This window comes from Cajanus cajan, chromosome 6, assembly GCF_000230855.2.
Source record: "Cajanus cajan strain Asha chromosome 6, NIPB_CcT2T_4, whole genome shotgun sequence".
NCBI lineage: Eukaryota > Viridiplantae > Streptophyta > Magnoliopsida > Fabales > Fabaceae > Cajanus > Cajanus cajan.
Window position 1 is genome coordinate 43,703,009 of NC_138522.1, and position 26,784 is coordinate 43,729,792.

At 33.6% G+C, this 26,784-nt stretch overlaps 4 protein-coding genes across 13 annotated transcripts; 2 read left to right on the top strand and 2 right to left on the bottom strand.

Annotated features, from left to right (window-relative positions):
• The first annotated feature begins 499 nt into the window (after positions 1-499).
• LOC109795684 (rho GTPase-activating protein REN1) lies at positions 500-17,214 on the top strand. Of its 10 annotated transcripts, none has more exons than XM_083077143.1 (24): positions 500-873; positions 1,026-1,132; positions 1,329-1,418; positions 1,762-1,798; positions 2,831-2,907; positions 5,214-5,284; positions 5,402-5,480; positions 5,766-5,910; positions 6,349-6,468; positions 7,113-7,190; positions 7,616-7,671; positions 7,753-7,822; positions 8,928-9,012; positions 10,665-10,908; positions 11,590-11,805; positions 12,491-12,814; positions 13,025-13,074; positions 14,027-14,087; positions 14,177-14,260; positions 14,336-14,392; positions 14,507-14,676; positions 14,937-14,997; positions 15,864-15,969; positions 16,467-16,633. In XM_083077143.1, the coding sequence occupies exons 2-24, from the start codon at positions 1,103-1,105 to the stop codon at positions 16,490-16,492; spliced, it is 2,337 nt and encodes a 778-aa protein (XP_082933269.1). In that variant the 5' UTR covers positions 500-873; positions 1,026-1,102; the 3' UTR covers positions 16,493-16,633. The 10 variants fall into 10 exon arrangements, with proteins under 10 accessions (XP_082933269.1, XP_029126718.2, XP_020210762.3 ...); XM_029270885.2 differs by having other exon boundaries at positions 501-901; positions 15,843-15,974; positions 16,407-17,214; XM_020355173.3 differs by having other exon boundaries at positions 501-873; positions 15,843-15,974; positions 16,407-17,214.
• A 471-nt stretch (positions 17,215-17,685) lies between these two features.
• Positions 17,686-18,602, bottom strand: LOC109796279 (mitochondrial uncoupling protein 4). Its single transcript, XM_083077145.1, has one exon. The coding sequence runs from the start codon at positions 18,437-18,439 to the stop codon at positions 17,948-17,950; it is 492 nt and encodes a 163-aa protein (XP_082933271.1). The 5' UTR covers positions 18,440-18,602; the 3' UTR covers positions 17,686-17,947.
• Positions 18,603-19,932: 1,330 nt separating this feature from the next.
• Positions 19,933-21,434, top strand: LOC109797940 (uncharacterized). Its single transcript, XM_020358115.3, has one exon. The coding sequence runs from the start codon at positions 20,321-20,323 to the stop codon at positions 21,044-21,046; it is 726 nt and encodes a 241-aa protein (XP_020213704.1). The 5' UTR covers positions 19,933-20,320; the 3' UTR covers positions 21,047-21,434.
• A 2,197-nt stretch (positions 21,435-23,631) lies between these two features.
• Positions 23,632-25,312, bottom strand: LOC109797001 (aspartyl protease AED3). The gene has a single exon (XM_020356882.3). It carries the CDS (start codon positions 25,246-25,248, stop codon positions 23,935-23,937), a length of 1,314 nt encoding a protein of 437 aa, XP_020212471.1. The 5' UTR covers positions 25,249-25,312; the 3' UTR covers positions 23,632-23,934.
• Positions 25,313-26,784: the final 1,472 nt, after the last annotated feature.

Genomic DNA, 26,784 nt, shown 5'->3' on the forward strand with positions numbered 1-26,784 from the left:
TTTAACAATATTCAAGCTAAATTTATTTTTAGTTCTAATTTTAATATAATAAAAAGAGATAAAAATAAGATAAGAAGTCATTTACTTAAAGTTGAAGTGCGACTAATATTATAAATTTAACTATTAATAGATGGACATTTGATATGTGAATCAAAATTATGAATTTTATGAGATCAGAGGATTAAAATTATATAATTTAAAATAAAGAGATTAAAATTGTAAATTTAATATTACAGAAAAAGTAAGAGGCCAATTTATCCTATTTTTAGTTTTTCTTTTAAAGAATATAAATATTTTTAGTTAATTCACAATAAAAATAGATTGAAAAAAATTTAATACATTAATTAATAATTATTTTAATAAGTATCAGATAATATAATTTTTTCTAAAACATAACAATCCAAACATTTATTTATCTAGTTGGAACACGTGTTCGCACGTAGTGAGTAGGTTTGCGCCATTTGGCAAGCTTAGAATAAGAAGGTGAATGAACACAAATAAAGAAGGTTGTGTGATAGAATAGGAAGAGGTGTGTAAATCACGAAAGGAGCCTAGGTTGTTGCATCTTATGTAGTTTTTTTCCCATTCATTTGGTTCGTTTTTTAAGGTTGACGTGTCCAAGTGTTGCGGATTAGGAAGACCCGCTCCTCGTTCAGAATTTTGGCTTGGTTTGACCACCCAAACATTTCTCACGTAACATTCCATTTGGAGAAGAGAGAGAACACAAATCCAAAGACAAAGACCCAAACAAACACTATTTTCACTTTCACGCTTTCCCATTCTTTTCCTTTGTTTGTTTTTTCCCTCCAACACCTCTTAAGACCCTCTCTCTCTCTTCACACTTTTCTTGCCTTTGGTTGATTTCAGAGCCAGGTCCGGGGCAATGCTGATTCAAATAAAAGTTGTCTTGTCTTGTTTATTTTTATTTTTATTTAATTGTTTGACACTTTTTTTTTTGCTGTTTATGTTTGTAATAAATTAATAATCATTGAGCTGCATTGCCATTTTGATGAACATGGATGCAGGGTTTGGTCAATTGAATGTGGTGATTTCTGCTGGGTGAGTATCTTCGATATTCTTCTGTGATTTTGGGATCACAGATATGACAAACACAAGTGCAGAATTGTCTCAGGTGAGAACAAGCTTCTTTTGTTTATTTACCGCCATTAATATTTAATGCACAAATTTCTTTGCTGCAAATTTTTAACACGAGTTCTGAATTAATTAAAGAATGAGGATCACGGTGACTTCTGGATACATAGGTGTCATTGTATATATGTGAATGGATAGAGGAAAAAGTCATGTAATTATGTGTATTTATTTTGTAGGGAAATGGTGGTGTTTCTCTTCCCCACTCTAATTCCCAGTCTGCGTCACAAGAGCATAATCAGCGTTCTCATGGTGGTAACGGCAATATGGTAATTGTTGTTCTTTGCAAACATGGGATTTTGTCTGAATTTGGATCAACCGGATTATTTTCTGCTTAAATTGAATATGGTTGTGGCATTATCGCAACGGTAAAAATTTCCCCATGTTGAATCTTTGCATGGATGGACATAACTCTTTTGGTGGCAATCATATTCTCAAGAATTTTATTTTATCACAGTTTAAGCATATTGTAATTGAGCTTACCCAGATGATGGAAGGCATGCAAATTGGAAAAAGAAAATCATCACCATTAAATTTAGCTAGCTTGAGCCTTGAAGTGAATAAAGTTAACATGTCCCTCTGTTTAATTTCCTGTAATTTCATATGTTGCAGATTTTCAAGAGTGGACCACTTTTCATATCTTCCAAAGGTGTGTTTTGCTCCACTAGTTTCCATATTTTCTTCTAAGCAACTGAACATTTATGTAATTTGTAGCAGCCATTAAGGGCAGATCTGGTGTCTTTTCTTCTGCGGTATAAATAATAGTCCTAAGTCCTAGCCTAAATTTTAAAGCCAAAGACAGGACACAAATGAGAGCAATAGACTGATATTTTTATTTCCCTTTTACAGAAAAAATTACTGTCTTCTCATGTATTTTGCATCTTTGCAAACCTCTCTTCCATTATGAAAACCTATAGAAATCTCTTATATTTATAAAATACACCAACTCCAAAATACCATTCCTACTGACTTATCAAATCCAACCATATTAGCTCATGGATCTTTTGTGGCAATGTCATTTGTACTTCTGTTCAGCTTTATATGCTGAGGAATACGAAACAATGCATTCATTTGGGGCAAATTAATTAACGATTCACTTCAAGCCAGATCATTTGAATTGCATGCACGTGTTACATTTATCAACATATAAGGTTGAAAATGAATAGGAAAGGCATTTGACCTAAAAACACCATTGAGTAAATGGCCTAGTTAACAATTTTGGTAGGCTTTAAAACATTTGGGATTTAGTTGTAGCATATTTTATCAAAACAATGGAGTTTTATATAGGTTTTCATAATATAGGGGAGATCTGTATAGTAAATGTAGGGGGATATAAATTTATTCAAGAAAAAAAAAAGGATCTAAATACCAAGAATTGATGACAACTTTGTAACGCCGGATCTTTGAAGTATATAGTTAGAAAAGAAAGCTCTGATGTGAACCAATACGTATGAGGAAGTAAATATGCTACAACATCCGTAATTTTTTTAGGCGTTCTACAGTCAGTATTGGCATTCTTTATCTTTGCTGGTTCTTCTTTTAATCCTTCAAAAAAAAAATTGTCATATTTTTTTTACAATATGTATAATGCTGGAATGCAACTAGATTTCTACCCTTGCAGAAAGTCTGAGGAGTTTGTGAAGTCATTATTACTGCATAATTTGTATTTATTGATGTGTAGGAATTGGATGGACATCCTGGAAGAAAAGGTGGTTTATTTTAACACAAACTTCACTTGTTTTCTTCAGAAGTGATCCAGTAAGTAAATTTTTTTTTTTTCCAGCATCTACTTTGTTCGCGTTCACCTGTGTTTTTCTATATTGTGTAAGCATTTAACCAGTGTTTTCTTATACCCTTCCTCCTTCAAAAACTAAAAAAATAAATAATGAAAACCTTAAGTAGTTAAGTGCTTAAGCGAAAATATATCTGCTGAAGAAGTGTTGGGTTTAGCTTTTCAAGTTTTAGTTACTTTGGTTAAAACTTAAAATAATGTTTTTTTTGACAGAAAAGTAATGTTAATAGATGGTGGATGTAAATTTATTTTTGTTTGTGAGTATTTGTAATTATATCTAATAACAAAATTATCACTAGCTTTTAGGAGTCATAACCTTTTTCAATTATTTACTAAGGAAGATGACACAGTCATATATATATATATATATATTTTTTTTTTTTTTTTTTTTTTTTTTTTTTGACAAAATGCCTTGGCATGCTTATTAACATTTTAGATGGATATGTGGTATCTTCCGCTTATAGTATACTGGACTTTCTATTTAATTTTTGTAATATTGAAAAATATTTTTATTTTTATTTTTTTATAACTCATGCATTTAAAAAAAAAAAAAGCAAAATATTCACATATTTTTTTTATTAAATTTATATTTGATTTTTATGTTAGCATTAATAATTTATAGTATATATAAATATAAATTTTTTAATCTTAATATTAATAATACATAGTATTGTAAAATGCTTAACTTTTTTAATAATTTATTATTATTATTATTATTATTATTATTATTATTTTAAACTTATAATAATTACTTGAGTTTTGAATAGTGATTTTGTGTTGAATTATGATCGCATAATTAATGTTGTGGCGAGACATGTTACTAATTTAATGAATGTGAGCTTAATTGAATTTGATTTAATTTATTTTTATTTAAAAATGAATATATATTTTTTAAAATGGTTATTTATTTTTATTAATTTATTGAAATATTTTTATAATATAAGTAATAATTTAACAATCATATTTCTAATTTTTGAGTTATTATGCAAACTCTGTTTTTTTTAGAGTACCTTTTTAATTCAAAATGTAAAAAATCAATTTATTACAAAATAATTAGGATTATTTAGTATTAAAACAACGATTTTTTTTTAACATGAGAAGTTATGTGAACAATTAAAAATATATAAAAGTATTAAATGTTTATTTATTATCTGTTTTATAATGATTTATTTTAAACTTATAAAAATATTTTATTAATATAAAAAATCATATATTATCATAGCACTTTATATTTTAGAATTTAGACTATCATTTTTTTTTATCTACGGGAATTCAACTTAATATTAAAGAAATTTACAACACTCACCCACCCTTCCCAATTGAGGTATATCCCATTGGTATTTTAGACCATCACATTATTACAGTGGTACTTTTTTTTATTAATTCATTCGTTCATACATTTTAATTTTATTAGAATTGTTTACATTATTTTTGTTACTATTTTAACTTTACAATTACTTATTGTTTATGTTCAAAAATTATTATTTGTATTATTATTATTATCATCATCATCATCATCATTTTAATTTTATATTAATTATTATTTTTTTCAGCATGATATTAATATTGCTATTATTTAATTATATTTTAATTATATATATATAAATAGTGTATCAGTTCACCATAGTCTTTATAATTATATACATAATATTTATAATAATATTTTTATACTTATAATAATATATTTAGTATTTATAATAATATATATAATATTTCTAAGAAATAGATATATAGATATAAATGGTACAGTTGTAATAATACTTTAGAGAATCACCATTCTTGAATCTACCTAAAATTAGGCAAAATTGTGGCTAACTTTTTTTCCTAACAGGGTATGAAGCACTATTCCACTGTTAATTGTCCTTGTTTGATTAGAAATAAATCATAATAGGATTGTCTTGGGGTTGAGGTTGATGCTAATTGTGAGGACAATAATACTGATTGATAAGAACTAGAAATGCTAAACAGAATGTTAATTAACTGTGTTTAAGGCTTGACTTTCCAGCTTCCTTGCTTTATCATTTTTTATGTAGGGTGATGTAATTTTTCTTTTACTATACAATAATTTGTTATCTAAAGAGAGACTTCGAACATTGGTACATTGCAAAGATTAGATTCTTTATATCCTTACATCAGAACAGTTTTAGGCGAGCTATGTGAAATAAAAGAAATCTTGTCAACACACACCCATATGCAAGTCTAACATGTTTACTTCGTTATGTTTGCAAACTTATTATCATATATCTTTATCATTATGTTTTTTGCCTTACAGAACGCTGTCCCTCAGAGGGGAAATGAAGTGAATTTGACCCTTGGTGGCATTGACCTCAACAATTCAGGCAGGTTGGCTTGTTTTCCACAACTACACATTATTATCATTCTGTTTATCTTCATATTGTCAAGATAGTAGGATTGTAAATTTTCATAACCTCTTGTAACTTTTCTCGTTAAATTTTGTAGTGTTGTTATCAAACCAGATAAGAAACTTTTGACTGTACAATTTCCTGATGTTCATGACGGACGAGCTTTCACACTTAAGGTGCTTTATTTTTCTTTCAGGAGATGTGTTTTTTTTCATTAAAAAGATATTAGAATATTTTTCCGTTGCAGCTACCAAACAAATTGTTTATACAATGCTTTGATCGTGGTTGCTTTATCTTTTTTTTTTTTTTTTTTTTTAAGATTTTATGTTCTCTATCTGAGTATCTGTATGATATATATGTATGCTCATCGGTTCAGCACATATGATAGGTATAGACAAAGAATGTAGAATGTAGAGAAATTTATCTGCTGCTAACATGTCATTTCATTGTTGGTGCTGTAGGCTGAAACTACGGAGGATTTATATGAGTGGAAGACTGCACTTGAGAATGCTTTGCAACTGGCACCTAGTGCTGTCAATGTGACGGAGCAAAATGGTATCTCCAGGAACGATCAGACTGATTCAATTGATATTTCTTTGGACCAGTGTATGCTCTTGTTATAATTGTGCTTTACATATGTCATTTGACCACAGTTCGTACCCTGTGGTTCATACAATACGAATGTTGTTTATGATCTATATATAGTGGTTCCATAAACAATTTAATTGTCATCATGTAAATATTTATTCAAACAACCATTGTTATGGTTGGTTGTCTAATTTGATCTTTGATATGAACATTACATATTCATCTGTATAGTGATAGTGGTAATGGTGTTCATTTTGTATCATCTGATTGATTACCTGTTCTGTACATTTGGATTGTTTCTGGAATATGTTAAACTTTTTTTTTTCCCTGATTCGAAGTTATGACATTTTAGACTACCTCAGGCATGAATGTTTATGTGACGATACTTGTGCTTAATGCTGTAAAAGACTATAACTTATTCTTTCCTTTGATATGATTTTTTCTGAACTTCTATAGTGAAGGATAGAGAACCAGTTAAATCTACTGTCATTGGCCGGCCAATTTTACTTGCTTTGGAGGATGTTGATGGAACTCCTTCATTTTTGGAGAAAGCCCTAAAGTTCATAGAAGAGCATGGTTGGTTTTCTTTTTCTCTTTCTCTCTCTTTGTATGTATGTATGGGAAGTTGATTAGGTGACAGCTTAGAAGTAAAAGGAGTTAATCCTAACTAGTTACTATACAATCTTACATGTATAATCGAGCTTAACTACTCTTACATCTCTCAGGATCTCATTTAATAGACTTCCTTTATATATAAAGTGAGGTATAACTGTTTTCTAAAGTGGTTGTTCTCATGCATCAGAGAATTTTATAAATGCATGCTTGATGCATCATAAGAGGCATTTTATGCCAATTGCAAAGCTGATGGATGTAATTAACTTGGACTTTGGCTCTTTATTTTGTATAAAAGATTTACCTCATCGGGCACATTTAATGCATAGGTGTTTCTTATTAATGAAGAAAAGAAAAATGCAATGTGAGCGTAACCTTGTCAATAAGAATTGGGGAAAAAAGTACAAGGCCTAAGGGTTTCAAATTATACCATCCATGACCTTCTCATCGTGTTTTGTTTCTTGTTTTGGGTGGAAAGGGGAGGTGAGAGGGAGCAAGCAGTGAATATACATTAGTTTCTTTGAGCCAATACCAAGTCAGAATGGCCATTTTGGTATTGCTAGACTGTTGATGTGTTTCATATGAATCTAATAAATATTGTAAAATAGGAGCCAATGTGGAAGGGATATTGCGACAAGCAGCTGATGTTGATGAGGTTGAACGTCGAGTTCGAGAATATGAACAAGGTTTGTGCTTCTTTTCCTAGTTAATCTTCAAATTCTATGTTGCTGTCTGGATACATCTTCCTTTACTTGTTGGTTTGTCCTTCCTTCCATTTTGTTTATATTATGCACTAAAGATAGTTCTCACATGTCTAGCCATTAGGAGCTTCTACGATATTTCAGGCTTTTCCATACAAGTAGTCTTAGAAATATGTTGAGTGCTGTTTGTCAAAGAGAATTCTTTGTCATTTATTTGGATTTAACGGAATTTCCTTAAATATTTGCATAAGCATTTGATATGCCATGGGTCATTCTTTCCATCAGAATACTATGGGTGAAGAATATGAAGTTTGCAGTTTTCCGTTTGCAGGCACTTTGTTCCTTTCCCTTTTTTTTGGTCAAAATTGCTTATCAAATCTTATGCTCTTGGGCATGCCATGTGGTTGCAGGGAAAGTTGAGTTTTCTCCAGATGAGGATGCACATGTTGTTGGTGATTGTATTAAGGTACTTTCATGGTAAACCAAAGTGTTGATTCCTTTATCTGGTCATACATGATTTTTATTTCTTATTTCTATAAATTTTCAGCATGTACTTCGTGAATTGCCATCTTCTCCAGTCCCGGCATCTTGTTGTAAGGCACTGTTAGAATCTTGCCGTAAGTGTCATTTTAGACTTTCCTTCATTTTAGTCTGCCCATTATCTATGTCTTATTTTTTAAGTTTATTTTCCGTGATTGTTGTCAATGAAAAATTTTTCCATTGAAGTTTAGATATATGAATTGACACAAAAGCTTACAATTTTAATGGAAAGTTTTATACTTTTTTAAATTTGTTCAAAAGGAGCAATAAGAAGATCTTCTACTAAAGTTGAATATATGATTGTGAATTGTGACAAGTTACAACTATTGTTCCAAATGGAAAGCTTGATATTTTTTGGAGAACTTGTTGAAAAGAAGCAATAGTGTATTTTACAAAATTGACTTTTCACTTGCTAGAAAAACCGTGGAATAAGAAGATTCAGATTTTCAACATTTACTTTTGTTCTGAAAGATTTCATAAGAATCTGAAACATGAATGGCTATAGTTAACACTGGTTGTTAGAACTCATGCTATGTTTCTGATTGATATTTGGTTTAACTTTGCATGAAACGGAAAAGTTAGGTTTGCTATTTTCTAATTGTCAGTAAAGAATAGTCATACCCAGAATAAACAGTAATCCCCTTCTGCAGCCTTGCAATGCTACCTTCTGATTTATGTTGTGTGCTACTAACGTATAGGTTACCATGTCTTCTCACAACTGTACCCTTTATTCTTTTTGGACTTCCAAAAATTATTATCCTATACATTTGGACACTTTTCTGTTTGGCTTTCTGCCCATCTTACTACCTAGCCTTGATCTATGTTTACTTCCTCATTTTGAGGAAATCTAATGTCTGAATAAGTTGTTGACCAAACTCCAAACATCCTGGATATTTTCTCAAAAGAACTAATTGTCTGAACCTGATTTTAGCAAATACTGATACCTGATATGTGTGATTGGAAGATAAAAGATGAATATAATATTGAAATAAATTTTTTTGCCAAACTTAATATTTGAGTCTGCATATTTCAAACCTCCTGATTCTTTCCATGCTGACCACTGTTTGAGGCTATGATTGAAAGGGACAATGAAATATTTTGTTTACAAATATTTTTCAATTTATATAAATCTCTCATGAAGTTTAATCTTATTTCATTGTTTGGGATTGCCACAATAATTAGGAACTGAGCGGTGTAGTAGGGTTGCTGCTATGCGCGCAGCAATAAATGACACTTTTCCTGAACCAAATCGTCGCTTATTACAAAGGTATTTGATTGATAACTTTCTTTTTTCTCACTCTTTCCTTTTCATATATAACCCATTGATTGCTTTCTTTGTTATCTTATATACTGAGTTTCAGGGTTTGAGAATACTCTTATTCTTTAGTTAGTTAATTTAATCACTGAATTACATATTGTTGATTTGGGATAGTCTTCTGTGTTCAGAAACCAAGTACATCACAAAGTTATGATGAGTCAGATATCTTTATATTTGAGTAAATATGATATGCACGTGTTTTTAGGAACTACTTATTGAGAAACTATGTTGAATTTATTGTTTATGAATGAGAATCAATTAAACAAAAAAAGACAAGCATAATAGTGAACAGGCCTTTTAAATGTTTGATTATTGTCCCTTATGCTCCAAAGATGTGTAAGTGAACCATGAAAATACTAAAAAGTTATAGATTGAATGATAAGAGCTTGCAGTATGAAACTCACGTCAGCCGTTGTAGTTAGAGTCCAAACCCTTATAAACTCCATACTAAAATCTCATACTTTCAATGTGAAACTCAAGTTCTATTCCTTGCAGTTGGTTGACTTGGATCCTACCACCCCATTACATCTCACCACAATCTGTAGTCAATTGCCCATGTAGGTTGGCTGTGCCCTAGTCTTGTGCAGCCTAATCTCTGACATTGCACTGCCAATGTCACCACCCGTGTCATTCATATGATAGAAAACCCTTATACCAATTAATAGGAACTATAGAAGAATCACACCACAAAAGCTAGATGTTATAGTTGGAGAGTCTAAGGCTTTATAAACCCCACACTAGAGTTCCATACTTCCAATGTGGATCTCAAGTCTTTGTGATTGAATCCTAACATTGAATTATGAAACAAAAATATATTTTATTTTGAAACAATGACAGCTAAAGCCTTTTCCTACCAAGTGGTAGTTTGCTACATAGATTGAGTGGCATCACTGTGTTTTGTTTAAAACACAATCAAAATGTCAGTCCATGTCAGAGATTCATAGAATTCAGGCTTAAGGCTTAATTCAATCTCACAAAACCAACTTAGAAGGTAAGGATTGCCCAAGCCTTATAGCATTAGTTAGGCTATATCACTAGTTGATGTGGTACTAAACACACTTCCTCACACCTAGCACAATGAAGGTGTTGGAGGTTCCAATGAAGAAAAACCAAAGAGGCCGCAATTAAGGCAACCCTCTAGGATTAAGTTACACGTTGAATGTCAATTGTTAAACACAACTCTATTTTATTTTGGCTTAGGACTGGCTATATACTAATTTGCAACAAAGCCTGATTGAAGGGTTTTTTTTAATTTTATTTTATTTGTAATAAAATGCTAGCTAAATAACAATGAAAGAGGATTATTAAGCCTTAACAATTGATCTTTAAGCATCTATTATCGATATCATATTGAATACTCGGGATTATGAACAAACCAGCTGACAGTAAATGAGCTCATATGGTTCATACTTTTTAGTCTTACTGACAACGTCTCCTTGATGCATCTTGTGATTGAATAATGGTTAAGGTTCATTTTTTACACTTGCACACTATTGGTTAAATGGAACAAATTTTTTTTTTCATTTTTCTGTTGCACCATTCATTTCTGTTTTTTAGATCATGTTTTGGTAATGTAAAATGTTGATTTCATTGTTGTGCAGAATACTTATGATGATGCAAATTGTGGCTTCACGCAAAACTGTGAATAGAATGAGCTCCTCGGCTGTGGCAGCTTGCATGGCGCCTTTACTTCTTCGGCCCCTTCTGGCTGGAGAATGTGAAATTGAAAATGACTTTGATGTAGGTGGTGATGGTTCTGTTCAACTTTTACAAGCAGCTGCTGCGGCAAATCATGCTCAAGCAATTTGTATAACTTTATTAGAAGAATATAGCAGCATATTTGGGGTAATTATATTTTGATATTTATTTTTTCATGCCTTCCATATATAAATATGAAACCGTGTCACATTCATCTGTTAGACTCTTGGATCATTTTTAAGGATAGATGTTTCATGCTGGTATGCTGAATCGTACCTCCTCTGGTACATTTTTCTCCCTAATTTACAAGAGCTGCATTACTTCCTTATTGGTTGAATTCTTTTTCACAAGAGAAGACATGATCAGATGCCCATGAAATATTTTTTTGCAAGTATTTGAATGGATGGTTCTCAATTTCAAACTACCTTCTAGCAGTATGCTACATTTTTTGATGAACTAGCCATTCCTTATATTTATATCAGTTTAAGATGGCAAAGAATGGTTATCATCCCAAACACTCTTGCCCATCAAATCCCTGACTAAGAAGTCCCCTTCAAATGAAAAAACATCTGCAATAGGATCAAAATCAGTATTTTTTTTTAAGTTTTGGACTTCATAAGTGGAGTGACTCTTTGCCTCTGTCTAGTTAAATACATTATTCATTTTCATTTATATTATGTTTTTTATTCTGTATGCTTCTATTTTTCAATAGAGCCCATTGGTGCTAAAGGATCCATGTAGCTGATTCGATCTTATGTTATTAGGGTTGGTTGTTATTGTTATTTATTATTGTCTCTTCATATTCCTAAGTTATTAGTTTTCTAGCAGGAAGGTTCTGTGTCCCCTGATATATACACTGACTCAGAAGAAGACAGTGGATCTGAGAGTGGGGAGGCAACTGATGATGATTTGTCCTATGATGATGATGAAGATTATGATGATGAACAAGATGAATCAATACAGGGGTCTGATGCAGATGATCTTGTTAGTGAATCGTACAGCGGAACTGGAGATTCTGAGGCTGATGATGCATATGATGATGAGGTTCAAACCTAATTTTTTTATTTCACGAAAATATAATAAATAGGTTTTTCATTAATCCGTTTCATTCCACAAGACCAAATTTAATTTAGGAAAAATAGTAAATTATAAAGTCCATTTAAAAAATCTAAGTCAATTGTCCCAAGGATGGAAAAAGTGTTACTGCTCATCATCCTGTCGGGCCTTTTCTGGCTATCTGGCACTAATTCATTCTAGCAAATCTACAGTCAGACAAGAAGTGGCAGGGTTAGCATTAATTTAATTATTCATATACATGGTATAAATGCATAAAAAGAAGTAGTACCATACTTTTTAATTCCTTGAAGAAGGAAAGATGTGTAGTCTCTTCAGACTAAACATGGTAGATTAATTTACCTTTGAACTTGCCACCTTTTCTTCTTTCAATGTTCACTTCCTAACTTCAACTGGTCTTAGTTTTCATTTTATCCTTTGTATTGTTGAACAAACTATTCCCCTACCCCAGCTCTAAAACTGCTCCTATAACTTGAATTATTATTTGAACTGACTATATAGAGTGATGTGTTCCATCAATTTAATCTGAGCATCCTTACACTTTTTCCTCCAAGACAGTTACTAATGTGAATGCAATCACTGCCACCTGGATGTGGAGGACTAGGAGAAGAACAAAAATTCTTATTCTAATTATTTTTTGGTAATGAACAAACAGGGCCATGATCACGCTAGTTCAAGTTCGAAATCCTCAGGTGTGAGTGAAAAATTGAAACCCACTCGAAAGTTATCATCAAAGTCACTTGAAGTCTCAGTGACTCAACATGAAGATATCAAAAGCTCTGAACATCTCACCAGTCCAAATAAGACTGGCTATGTAGACCAGTCCAATAAGCCTGCTGATAAAGTTGAAGGAGTCTCCACTGACCAAGCTACATTGCATAATTCAAAGAATCCTAGCCCTGCTTCATGTATTAAAAAATCCAATACCATGTCCAATGGCCCAGCACCTCGGCATCGCACCTTGTTGGGGCGCACCTCTGTAAGTAAATCTTTAAAAATGATGGTTTGATTTTTTTATTTTTATTTTTTATCTTGCTGGTTATGTCTTTGCCACTCGCCTTAAGTTGGTTAAAACTTTCTCTGTTAATGTTAATTTTTATTTCGATTTAGTTACTTTTCTTTGTGAGTCAAACTCAAATTGCTTTCATACTAGTAAGTCTGGTTTTCTCTTCTTTTGCATTTTGTCCAGGCAAGGAAGAATCTTTCCATGGAATCCATTGATTTTCCAATTGAAGATGAGTAAGTATTGACATCTATCAATTATTTGCAATTCTCTTGCTCTGTCTCTATTTGTAATCTTGTAGTTTCTATTTTATCTCATTTGTTGCCAAATTTATGTTGTGTTTCTTTATAATCTTATCCTGTTCCTAGGTGAATTTGGACTATAGTTGTAAATTAGTTTTTGTGATTGATCAAAGCATCACATATTTGAGGGATAAACTGCAAGTACTTGTTTTCCAAATTGTAATGTATGCCTTTGCAAGAGAGAGAAGAGTCATTAACGAACAAGAAATTCTTATTTACTCTCAGAATACCACAACAATCCCCTAAAACACCAGAGTGCACAATTTACCCAGACATACCAACACCATTAGATTACATTTCAAGATTAAATCTCCATTTTTTTTTTAGCATATTACTATCAGAGTATGCAAGTATCTTCTACGAGTAACATAGATACCATGTATGATGTTAATGTGTCATATGGATATAAAGCATAAATGAAAGAAATGTCAAAACAAAGTCATACAGGAAGTGAAAAATGGTGTGATAATTAATTAAAGGATCAAGCAGCCCAGTATAAATGCTTTATTATATATCTGTATGCTTGAATTATGTTAGCAAGAATATAGTATCATATCCATATTTACCTGGAATTTCAGAAGCAAAAGATCAAAACCGATCAGTTTCTTTTCTTTCTTGTGTTAAGAACCAGGGAAAATTGAGTAGGCAAGAAAAAATTCCTTGCTTTGGCTGCACTGTCTTTCCATCATCAGCATCCATACTTTTGCTGTCAGAGTGACCATCCATAACTTTTGGAAGTTTATGGCCACTTAACCACGAATTCAAATGTTAAGCATACATGGCTGTGCATGTTTTGATTTGATGTGGAGTTGATACTTAAGAGTTTGTATGCCTGATGTTAGTTTCTTCATGTATCTCGTCCACTAATTTATGTTCCTGACTGTAGAGAGGAAATTGAAAGGCTTGAAGCTGCTAGGGCAGAATTACAAACCCAAATTGCAGAGGAGGTATGTTTTTTATTTCCTTTCTGGATTACATTGTTTAAATGTGTTAGAATTCTTTTTATTTAATTGATCAGTTTTGGTTGCTGTTGTAGGTGAAGGCAAATGCAGAGCTGCAGTCTCAAGCAGACAAACAAAAGAAAGCCTTGGATGACCGTCGTCTGTCTCTTGAGCACGATGTATGTTCATTATGAGAGAATTTACCCTCTTCCTCCATGTAAATAAATTTTGTTTTCTAAATTTTCTTTTCACAGGTGGCTAGACTACAGGAACAGTTGCACAAGGAAAAGAATTCTCAGTTAGCTCTCGAGGTAGGATTCAGTTTATGATTTACGAAATATTGGTGAAAAGGCTTATCAAATCCACTCAAAGATGGTTTGAGTTTTGATCATGCAATTCATTCATAATATCCAAATCTTATACAGAACAAGACAGAGCTTGAGGAATTAGCTCTGGTAGAAGCAGATCTTGCCTACTTAGAGCGGAAGGTTAGGGAGCTTGGGGTGAGGCTTAATGCACAACTTCATCGGAATCATGGAACTACTTCGGATTTCTCTAGTCAACCACAACAGATATCAAATCAGGAAAGAAAATTGTATGTTTATCATTTACCCATGTGTTTTTTACAATTCTTCCCCCTTATTTTTACAATCCTGATCTCCTAATTGCTTCAATGTTTATGGATAATTGTTCTGTTCACAATATTTCTTCCCACATCCTTTTAGAAGTCCTTTTGGCATTTGACTGCTTCTGTTTGCTTATGTGGTGTTTGTTTCCACCCGACTGCTTCTTTTTTGTATTTAAATTATATGGATAATTAGATTTTACTTTCTTAACTGATACTTCTTTTAACAGGAAACAAAAGGCAGATGCTGAAGTTGCTGCCACATCACAATCTGACAGGTCAATAAGTAAGGTAAATCTTCAGTATCGATAGAGGATTTATTCCAAAGTATCTGCCACACGCAGAAAAGTCAAAATCTTTAAGAGCAATATTTTATGGAGAGACCATAAAACATAGGCCCGTTATTAAGTATATGATTGCAATACTTTTAAAAGTGATCGCAATGATAGTAATAAAAGAGGCTCAGGTCTTTCATTATCTTCTCTATACTGTTATTAGGAACCAATTCCCGTTTATAGTCTCTCCAGTGAGTAAATTTTGTAAAAGTATATATTGAAAAAATACTCCTTTGATTGTTGAACAAGGTGAGGAATGAAGATACAACTGCACACAATTTAGAAATTTCCCATTATCCTTTGTAACATAAAACTTTGAAAATATTATATAAATTAAAATTTATAACTGCTGACAATCCTCTATCCCTCATTCTACTTCTAGAATTATTTTATTTTTAACTGATCCATATCTTAGCAGAAAGATAAAAGAAGATTTGAATGAGTTTTAAAACAATGAACATACTAATATAAAAAGAAGAGGATCTAGCACGTCCATATAACCAAGTTGACTAGGTATCAATAATTTTGAAGTTTGAACAATAAAGCTTTCTGTGGTTACTTACAATTACAAGAATCCAATAGATCTTCTTTTCTTTCTCCCAAACATATTTTTGTTGTTTATACTTTGCTGGCTTGACAACAAATTGCATAACTCTTCAAGCTGTTACCTCTCAAGCTTTTCTCATTTAAAAGCCAAAGGTGGTTATTCATTTATTTTCTCATGTGACTTTATACGAGAAAATGAGCATATTTGCTGAAAATGATGATAGTAACTTGCAATTTATCATTTCTCAAACCAAGGGAATGGTAATGGCACAACAGGAGATTCATATCGGGAGAGCAGAAAATAATATTGAGAGAAAGCCAGAGTCAACACCTTTATCAAACAAACATCCACCAACTAGCTCCAGGAAATCTGGTACAAAGGGTGAGGTATGTTTCATAAACTTGGCTATGAACATAGATATAAACGAACATTCTCTTTAAATTGTGTAATCAGAAGTTCAGAACTACAACCAAATACCCCTCATCCATCCAAAAGTCAATTAAATGCCAAAGTCAATCGAGTTTCAAGCTCCTATTCTCTCAAATTCATTCCACTATATAACGTTATGTTATTCCTGTCCTGGCTCCTGGTTGCATCATTGTCACTTATATAACATTGCTTAGTAATGGGATGAAGAATTCAATTTAGTTATTCAGTGCAAGGTAAAATTTTAATTTTTATGGAAGATAGATAGTTAGTTACCTACCTGTTAGCCTAGAAACCAACAAGTTTCCACTGGGATGAACCTTGATACTGCAAATTGATAGGACTAGCTAGTAGACTAGATAGACTTATTTATTGAAATGCTTTCACAACAGGGAGCAAATTCCACTACTTCTGCACTGACAAAACTGACATCCAGACTGAACTTTTTGAAGGTGGGCCGAAGTCATGTGGCAAATGAACTCCAAAATATGGATAAAGGCTCAAGTCGCTCTGAAAAAGGAAAAGGATCTGAACGTCCCCAAACACTTCCATCCCCCAATAGATATGGAGGCTCTGAAGCTCACTCGGAAAAGGGTAAAGGGTCGGAGTCAGTTCACATTTCAGAGAAAGGATTGAGCAAAGGTAAATCTCATCAAAGTTCAGACAAACTGAAGAAATCAGATAGCCAGCCATCTCATCACACAGATACATGGAATCAACAACCAAAACACTTGGAAAGAGGAAGGTCAGAAGGCCATCAGACTTATAATGTGGATAAAGGTCGATGATTGCAATGCCACTCTTCTTTTGTTCCAGATGCAGTCAGTGTTTTTGTTGTCCATGTTGGGATTTGCTTATGTCTTTCGACAATGTTTTGTGTGGTTTTTGAAATATAGTGAGAAGAATCCTTCTTTGATAAGGTTGCCACAAGGGCCCTTATTCTAACTGAGAGAAGCATTCCATTTACCCCCCCCCCCCCCCCCAAATGCACCATGTGCAAGGCATAGTTCAACCTTTCCCCTGACATACGCCGAACTGTTTGTAACCTAACATGCTGATTTTTTACTATCTCAGTGAACAGCATGATAATTTGCAATTACATTATCGTATTTGTAACTGCAACAACGTTTGAGTTGTTTGGCATAAGCTGGCAAAGTATTAGGCTGATAACCTTGCCCCAAATTCCTTCTTTCTAGTAAATTTTGTATACATAACATCATTATGTCTACCTATAATCAGATTCAGGGAATCTCTTAATTTAACGAAGAGCTCGATTCATGACTCCATTCACAAACAAAAAGAAAAGAAATACCCAACAGATAGATACTTTTAAATGTGGAGAATTAGGAAGAGTTATGACTAGCTCAATTTGGTGAATCAGCTATATATGATTAATGCAATATACACATTTTATTGTTACAAGATTAATGCAATATTGATATTTGATAAAGACAAAACTTAGGTAGTTACACATGAGTGTGGTTGACACTATTTAAGTTTTTTCTTCCAAAAATATTTTTTTAGTAAAATAAGAAGTTTTTTGTTTCATTTGATGTGTTTGTCTAAATTATTTTTAAAAAAATTGTTTTTGATTTTGTCAAGAATCAATTTATATTTGCTCTTTTTAGAATTTTTTTTCCAAATTTTTTTATAAAAAAACTGGTCAATATATAGGTGCATAACACAAACATGGGCAACATTAACTCGTATTATGACAAAAACCCATTAGAACATATTAGAACATATCAAGTGGCTTGAGGTTGTAGCCTTTTCTATGAAGTATTGCATGCGAAAACATGAGACTGAAGAAGGTAGTCTTCCAAAACCTCAATACTAAATAAAATAAATAAAAATAAAAATAAAAACGAAGGTTACAAATGGTTCGTGATCATCTCATCTGAATATGTATCTCAGGCTATGAATGAATGAAAAATCAAAAGTCCTTGAGCAGGTTCCTGACTTGTTCAAGGGTGACAAAGAGGACAACAGTGAAAGGGCCCTGCCTTGAAATTGTAGGGATGAAACCCTTATAAAGGGCAAGAGGTCCTTCAGTCCTAACAGTGTTAACAGCACAATCCAATGCCCCATTGTAAGCCTCCGCCTTCATGTTCATAACCCTAGTCTTTATAACATCAATAGGGTTGGACGCAACAGCCGCCACAAAACCCGCCGCAAAACTCGCTGCCACGTGGCACCCCATCCCGTCCTTCATCCACCCGCGTCCAAGAATGGTTTCCTTAAACTCGTCGTACGAAGCCAACTGCGAAGCCGTCACCACCATCGCGCGGTTCACCGTAAGCGCTGAACCGCGCCACAGGCTACCAACCCCTTCCTCGTTAATCATTCGCCGTATCGCGTCCAACACGCCCTTGTAGTTGCGCCGCTCCGCCGGCGGGGCGCGCCCGTCGGCCTGCATGCGCACCATGGCCACGTCGGCGGGGTTCCCCACGGAGCACTATTTACTAGATTTTGTAGAAAAAATAAATCTTTTTTTTAATACTATTTTCACTCCTCTTCCCACAATTGTCATTTCCTTAAGTCAATCACCATATTAATTCTTAACTTTTGTAACACTATAAATCATTACAATTAGAAAATCTAGGGGGAATATCGCATAGGAAGGAAATTTTCCCTTTCTCATCAAACGACCCAAAATAAATTGGGGAACTTGTAATTGACTGTTCAAATATACGGTACATTTTTAAGTCGTCATCAACATGAAGAACAATTTTTTTTTTACTGGATCAACATAAATAACAATAGATACTGAAAATAATATATTTTGAAGAAAAAAAAAGACCAAATAAGATCTTGATCCCTAAAAGTATATTTTTTATTTTTTCCCCTCTTAATGAAAATATATCTTACATGCATGAGAGGGTAAAAAAGATTAGTAATTTGTAATTGACTGTTCAAATATACGGTACAATTTTTCTTGCCGTTGTCAACATCTTTTTGACCGGATCAACAGAAATAATGCTAGAAAATAATATATTTTGAAAATAAAAAGTAAGAGTTAATATTTTTTAATTTTAAAAAATATACTATTTATTTTTATCTCTCACCAATCTCTATATATTAAACGTAAATTTTTAACTTGCACACAAGAATATTTTTAAGTATTTTTCTTTGATGAGAGAATTTTTAGAGATTTTTTTTAATTTCTTATATATTTCAATTTTTATTTATTATAATTATTTATGAATTAAATTTGATATTTTAAAATAAATTAAGAATAAATAAAATTAATATTATATTATAATATAAATTATTTATCATAAATTTAGAATATAATTTATTGATTTTCAATATCTATTTATATAATTTTAAATATGATTTATATATTTAAATATAATATTTATTTATATAAAATTTATTATGTTTATATATATATATATAATAAATATTTAACTTATATATTACACAAATTAAAATACTACTTTCGAATACATGAGATAAAAATAAACGTTTTACATTCTCATCATAAATTAAAAGGATAAAAACATATTTTGGTTTACTTACATAGAATAGATATATATTTAACCCTCAGATAGTGTAAAAAAAACATCTCGATCAATTAACAAATGTTGACAAATATTCAAATAATATATAAATAACATCGAAAGTATTGAGTTAAATCTGGTACAGGGATGGTGATGGATGAAGAGGAGGAGGCTGGGAGACAGAGGAAGAAGGTGTATAATAATGTACTCCATTGGGGGAAGGAGGAAGATAAGCCTACGTGGCAGGAGCAATTCCAGGGCATACCATGCATGAATTTTGGAAAGAGAATATAGGTTGGTTAATTATATGTGCAAGCAAGCATAGGAATTAGGATTATAGGAAATAGTGAATGGTGTAACTCAATTTCCGTTGGTACCAAATATAGACCTCTCATGCATGCATATAATAATACCTCTCCATTCGTATAGCAGCACCCTTCATCCCTGCAATAAATCAAATCAAACATCATTGCCAAAAAGCCCTGAAAACACCTCCATGCATTCGTGATCGATGAAAGTTGGTGTTCGAGCACTATGTTGCCGCTAACATAGCCAGCTCCGAATATTTAACAACAACCATCGACCTGGGTCCTAAATTCAAGAAATGGAGGTGCAGCGGATGAGGGAGCTTTTGACACTTTGGTCAACGTTGCAAATTAACCGCGTTGCCCTTGTGGGTGGAAACCACACCGCCGCAAGATTTTGCACTCGCTAATAATTAATAATAATTATTACTTTCCCTCCCCCCTCTCTGCAAACCTTTTTCTTCTTCTTCTACACATTCATTCACTCTCTCACCAACCATGAAAACACGTTACGCCTTGCCGCTCTTGGCCTTCACGTTCGTGTTCGTTGCTTCATTTTTAGTCGTAGCCAGATCTTCCTTGCTTCACCAACTCTCTTCCACCATGCCTCATTCCATCAACACCCACCATCTTTTCTCCCTCTTCCTCCGCCAACCCAAACCGCTTTCCCTCGATAACGCAGTCGCGCCGAGAAAGCTTTGCGGTTACACGCGCGAGGCGAAGAAAGCGGCGTTGCAGAAGCTGGAGGACGTGCTTCTGGAGCCTCCAAGAGCGGCTTCGGGGAAGTCATCAAGGTACATGAAGCGCACCAAGTACTTGCCGGATTTGATGGGTGATTCTCTTGAGAGTTACCCTCGGCGTGTTTTCATCGATGTGGGGCTTCCGGAGAAAAAGGGAACGGATTGGTTCGCGAAGAATTACCCGACGAGGGGGAACACGTTTGAGATATATAACATAGAGACGGTGGCGGTGGAGATGGAGATAGGGATGTCGGATTGGGTGAGGAAGAACGTGAAGGAGGAGGAGTTTGTGGTTATGAAAGCTGAGGCTGAGGTGGTGGAGGAGATGGTGAAGACTGATTCCATTGGGCTTGTGGACGAGCTTTTCTTGGAGTGCAAGCCCAAACGAAACGGCGACACCAGTCGAAGGGCTTATTGGGAGTGCCTTGCGTTGTATGGCAAGTTGAGGGATGAGGGTGTCGCAGTGCACCAATGGTGGGGTTAATGAATGTGTGAGTGTGTGTAGATGGAGACAGAGAGAGAGTGAAGTCGCTGAGGAGTTTCATCATCATCGTTTTTCATTTTTATTTAACACTTCGTTTTATCTGGTTTGAGTTGTGGAAGGGGACGTGGAACAGCATGCGTAAACGATCGACCCTCGGATGGACTATGGAGGGAGAATGTGTGCTGAACCAGGGTTAATTGGAGGGGTCATATATATATATATATATGAGTAAATCATATATGTATAAGTATAATAAAAGGTTTAGTTGGTGCTTTCCTTCTTTCATGTTTTACTTTTTGTCACTGTTAAGTGTTAAGATCATATTGTGTATAGTTGTATTTCAAGAGTTATATATTGCCAATACAACATACAACATTTTTTTTTATTATATTAATCATTCCATTTTAGTCTTCTTCTTCCTCTCCTTTTTCCCCTCCTTGTTTGTTTTTATAAAAAGATCATATAATGTAAACATATACAGGGTCGGTCAATATAGTGGTTAAGGGAGTTTATATATATAATTTATGATGAATTAAGTTGGATAATTGTTCTTGTCGTTAATAATCTTTTCCATCCGTGTAAATTAGAATGATTTGATACAGTCAATTTTTTAAATTAATAAAAATGATATAAAATGTAAATTTTATTTTATATTAAATGATATGTTCTTAACAAACACATGATCTATTTAATTAATTTATTATTTATTTTTGCTAAATATTAGTGTGTTTTAAATTATTTTATAAAAATCAAAATAATTTTGAGAATAATACAATAAGATTTTATTTGTTGAAGTTGGGAGAGATTTTGTAAATTTTTTATTCAATTTACTTCTTATAATTTGTACACAAATATAAAAAAAAGTTAATTTATCATGACTCACAATATATCAAAGATATATTCACTAAATTCAAATATTTCTTATATATATTAAGAATTTTAAGAAAATATATATTGAAATTAAAATTATAAACATATTAAAAATAAAATAATTATAAAATCAAATGATCAAATATTTATAAAAAAAATAGTTCAAAAACTCTTTAAATATACAAGAGTACCGTATAATTTCTCTGATAGTTATTGTCGCCATAAAAAAAAGCATAATTTTGTGCTAATTCTATAATTATTTGAAATCATTTTTAATATTTATTAATTTTGTTTATGATTAGTTTATGATTAAAAAACTTGACTTATAAGCACATTGTAATTACTTCAAAGCATGAATTGAATTAATTAAGCAATTATTACAACAATATTTATTATTAACAATAATATTAATTATTTAATTATAATAAATTAATTATTTCTATTTTATTATTTAATAAAAATATTAATGACTAATATATAATAGTTATTAAAAATATACTTATATTACACCAAAATTTATTATTGACGATAATTATTTATTGAAAAAAAACTTAAGTCTCACATCAACTAGAAATAAGATGATAAGATAATTAAATAGTATATAAGTAGATGATAACTTTTATCTTACAAGTTGATTTTGTAAGGTTAAATTAGACTTATAATTTATTTATCTAAGTTGATATCAAATCATCCACTATATAAATAGAAAAGAACATTTATCTTACAACTCCGACATCGATTAAAAATAAGGTAATTAAAGAATATATAAGTTATGAATCATTTTTTAAACTTTTAGTGACAATAGAAAAAAAATACTATAAAAATTTATATATTTTTCTCGATTATTATAAAATTTTTTACCAACATGCAAAATAATTATCGGTATATGTTTTACCGACACTGTATATAATGACTAATGTGAAAATGTTGATAAAAAATTTTACAGTCATTTTTATTGTTACTAAAAATAAATATTAAATACCATTAAAAATGTATTTTGTTGTAATGAATTCACACTTGTAGCACTCTTTCTATTTTTATTTAAAAATGCTAAATAATATAAGTGTTTTTTTGAATAATCATTTACGAAGGAGTTTTTTATTATTACTTTGATTAGTTATTTATTTTTAAATGTTAACTATTTTATTTGTATTGAAACCCTAATGATTTCTTTTATCACAACCCAAATGAATGGGTATATATGTACCAGTAATGTTCTGTTAGTGGCTCATGCTGATATATATGCTCAATCATGAATGGGGTTACAAAATCAATTTCAAATTGAGCTATAATACTTTTAATGATGTTTAACCAAAAGTTAATCTTTTTAATTATAATACTTTTAATGGCAAGTCCTTAGCCAATAATAGTTAGTACCTTTTTTTCTCTCTTTTTCGGTGTATAAAAAATTATATAAATACAAAATTGCTAATATATGATTAATCTTGTACTTTTACACCGAAAAAAAATCTCAACTCAACTCACACCACTTTGCTTATTTATCATCGTCGTCATCATCGTGGCAATTACGAGTGTCCAAAATACAGATAAAAACAAGGTGGATCCCTTTCATGAATACCCTTGATTTCCGTGCATAAATTAAATGAAAAGATTCCAAAAGAGACGGGCCACCGCTTATTATCACGAGTTGGCAGTAATTAACTAATTATCCCGATAGATAGTACCAAAACATGTTTCATCGTTCATTACACATCTTTGATCCTTCCTAATTGATCTCATATTATTAATTTAATCAAACATCATTACAATCGATTGGTCGTCCCTCTTTGCGATAACGACCAATCTAAGTAGTATTTCACATTGACTTAATATCTTAATTCCAAAGGCACACAAGACAAGCTTATGCTTATTCACCGTGGCCACACAAACTCTCACTCTTACCCACACCCACTTTTTGAACACGACGAAAGATCCAAAACTAGCTAGCTAGTCAAGAAAACCACCACTACAACAAACGGAAAAAACCAAAAAAAAAAAAAATGTAGCCAACCAACTAGCTAGTTACAAACCTCACGGGCTATGCCAACCTTATTATTCACGGTATCAAACAAAATCCTAAGGTTCTGTTGCTGAAAGTTGGCAATCACGTTCAACACCGAGTTCACATTATCCGGCGCCGCCGCCATTGCAAGGCAAGCCAGCGACCCTGCGCTGCTATGGATCAAGCTGTTCTCCAATGGCAGCTTCAAGTCCAAGCCCTCGAAGTGAAGCGTAATTCCCGGCGCCAGTGTTTCGTAGTTCTTCACAAAACACGTGTCGAAAGCTCCAATGCTCGAGAATGTTCCCCCCACTTGTTTTCTAAACTCCTCCCTCACCGCATTGTAAATGGGTGCCACGAACCGGGTTATCACCGTGCCCGAATCGATTATGGTTCCGGATCCGGTGTTCGGGTTGAACGTAAGATACTCGTAGGCCACTGGCACGAGGACGCGTCCCACGCTTATTCCGGTGAGGTTCACGTAGTAAAGAGAAGGCCGGTGCGGGTTGCGGAGAAGCGGGGTGGTGCGGATGCTCTTGGGCTGGCCCACGGGCCCAAGCTTGAGCGACCCGGAGAAGTAGTACGATTTGAAGCTGGGGAGGCAGTAAGAGAATAGCCCCGAGTAGAGTGTCCCGGATTGTGAAAGCAACGACAATGGGCCGCGGCCCAAGCCCAGAAGCCCTTGGGCCGGAACCGAGGCCCCGGTGATGGCGTTGACGCAGCCGAATGAATAATTGGGGATAACATCAGTGGCTAACCTGAGAGAGTCTTGGATGAGTGTTGCGGAGAAAGAGGAGCCCGCGTAGGATTGGTTGAAGGAGCACGCGGCTGAGCCTGTGGCGGGGCAGGAAAGCCCACGGACCTGACCGCATTGCGGGACAGAGCAGTCCAATGGGCCGTAACTGGTGGAGGCTTTGGGGGAGAAAGTGGTGTCGGAGCAGCCCGTGCAGCCGGAGCACGGGACGAAGGCCTCGTCGGTGCTGGTGTCCAGGACCATGAAGAGGAGTTGACCGGGGGTGCCCAGTTTGACCCGCACCACGTAGTTGCCGATGTTGAAGGCCTGGCCCGAAGCGATTGGGGCCGTGGAGACCGTCTTTTGGGCCGCTAATGTGGACAAGTACTTGACTCGGGCTGCGTCTTTTGAGGCCATGTTCACGATTCTCTTGTCCCACGAGTCTCCCTTGGGTGGGTTGAAGGGTGAGCATTTGCTGTAGATGGGAATGACGTTGAGGTCGGAGTTATCTTGCTGAGAGGCGCATGGGTCAATGGCCATGACCCTGCTGAGGCAAATTGCAGACAAAACTATTAAGGCGGTGGCCAACTTAACGTCCATGGTTCCTGACTCTGTGAGAAAGATGAAGGTAGCTGTAATGCTTGGTGTGCATGCATGGCGGCGACTGAGGCCTTTAATATAGACGCAAGAACAAGAGCTGCTTGTAAATTGACATAAACACCCTTCGAATTATTTAGGGTGTTTTGTTTTTCTCTTCTATTACACACACTTCTTAAAAATATACCACAAAGTTAACTCAAATTATATAAGATATTTTAAGGAAATTTATCTCTCTTAGCTTTTGATATTATCTTTTATATGGCCCAAAAAAAGGTATCCTTATCCTTTATTTTATATATAGGAATTGCTCAAAAGTTATAAAGGGTATATATGATGATGCAACGTGAGCTGGCTTCTACGTGATGGAAGGAAATGTTAATAAATAAATTAAAACACACACAGAGCCAGTGTAGAGTTTTTGAATACAGACGTATGGAAGCGGGTGCATGTATGTAAATACAAAAATTCACGGAACAAAAAGGCGTTTGATCATTGGTGTGAAGCAAAGGGACAAAGTTGTGGTTCAGCCATTTTTGGACGTGACGTGAGTGCAGTGATTCTCTAAACTCATAAGTACTGTTCGAACGTCGCTTTTTAGCAGGAGTCGGGTCTCAAGCTTTTGTTAGTGTTGATGAGTGCCGTTAATTAACACTGTTGAAATTATTGAAGCTTTGTTGCCATTGGCATATTGTGATTTAAGAAGCAGGAGTGGATGGATAAGAATTTACAAAGCTAAGAAGAAAGTGCATGCTCGTGATCATTTAGTGGAGATATTTGAAGGGATGGTAAATTGACAGCGCTAGATAATTTGTCCGTACATGAGTATTGCACGAGATGCGGTCGGTCACGGGCATTCGAAGACTTTTTAGCACAAATCTCATGCATGCATGCATGGGGCCCTCATTTCCATGAACAGAAACTTAATTACTTAAAAATAAGAATAAAGAATTCTTTAATAACACATTAACACCGCTGCCTCCAATATAAATAACCATTATTTTTGTTCCCAAAAATAAATAAATAAACAAGTTGGTGAACACTTTTAGCTCTAGTTCGTCTTCTTTAGATCCCATACGTACGTACAATACAAAATGTTCCCTTTTAACTGCCTATTTTCATGCCTCCATGTTCAACGAAATAGGTACGTGCATATGACATGGAGTTAAACCAGTACAAAACTGGCGGATTTAAAATATACCTCTTGGAATTTGGAATCCAAGGGAGACTAATGTTACTTTCCATCAGTAAAAGGGAGAATCACGCACGTAAAGCGCGCCCACAGAAACTTCAACATTTCGTTTTGCATATATAAATTATTCTTCAAATCCCACCAGGGTCATCTCACACATCACGAGGTTGCGCAGCATAGTTCAGTATTATTCATACATGTGCCGATTGGTCAGTTAATTCGGTGTTTCTTCGTAATTTGCCACGTTAATTTAATTTCCTGATGAGGGAGATCCTCAAAGAGAAAAGAAGACCAATGTAATTCTTCCAAACTTTCCCTTTCACAAAAAGCTGGTGCGTAATTAAGAA

Excerpts from the sequence above, each read along its gene's own strand:
- LOC109795684 (XM_029270885.2), top strand. The coding sequence starts at position 1,103 with ATGACAAACACAAGTGCAGAATTGTCTCAG. Across the intron at positions 5,285-5,401 it reads GACCTCAACAATTCAGGCAG|TGTTGTTATCAAACCAGATA; the intron begins GTTGGCTTGTTT and ends TAAATTTTGTAG. Across the intron at positions 14,393-14,506 it reads ATTCTCAGTTAGCTCTCGAG|AACAAGACAGAGCTTGAGGA; the intron begins GTAGGATTCAGT and ends AATCTTATACAG.
- LOC109797940 (XM_020358115.3), top strand. The coding sequence starts at position 20,321 with ATGAAAACACGTTACGCCTTGCCGCTCTTGGCCTTCACGTTCGTGTTC.
- LOC109796279 (XM_083077145.1), bottom strand. The coding sequence starts at position 18,439 with ATGGTGCGCATGCAGGCCGACGGGCGCGCCCCGCCGGCGGAGCGGCGC.
- LOC109797001 (XM_020356882.3), bottom strand. The coding sequence starts at position 25,248 with ATGGACGTTAAGTTGGCCACCGCCTTAATAGTTTTGTCTGCAATTTGC.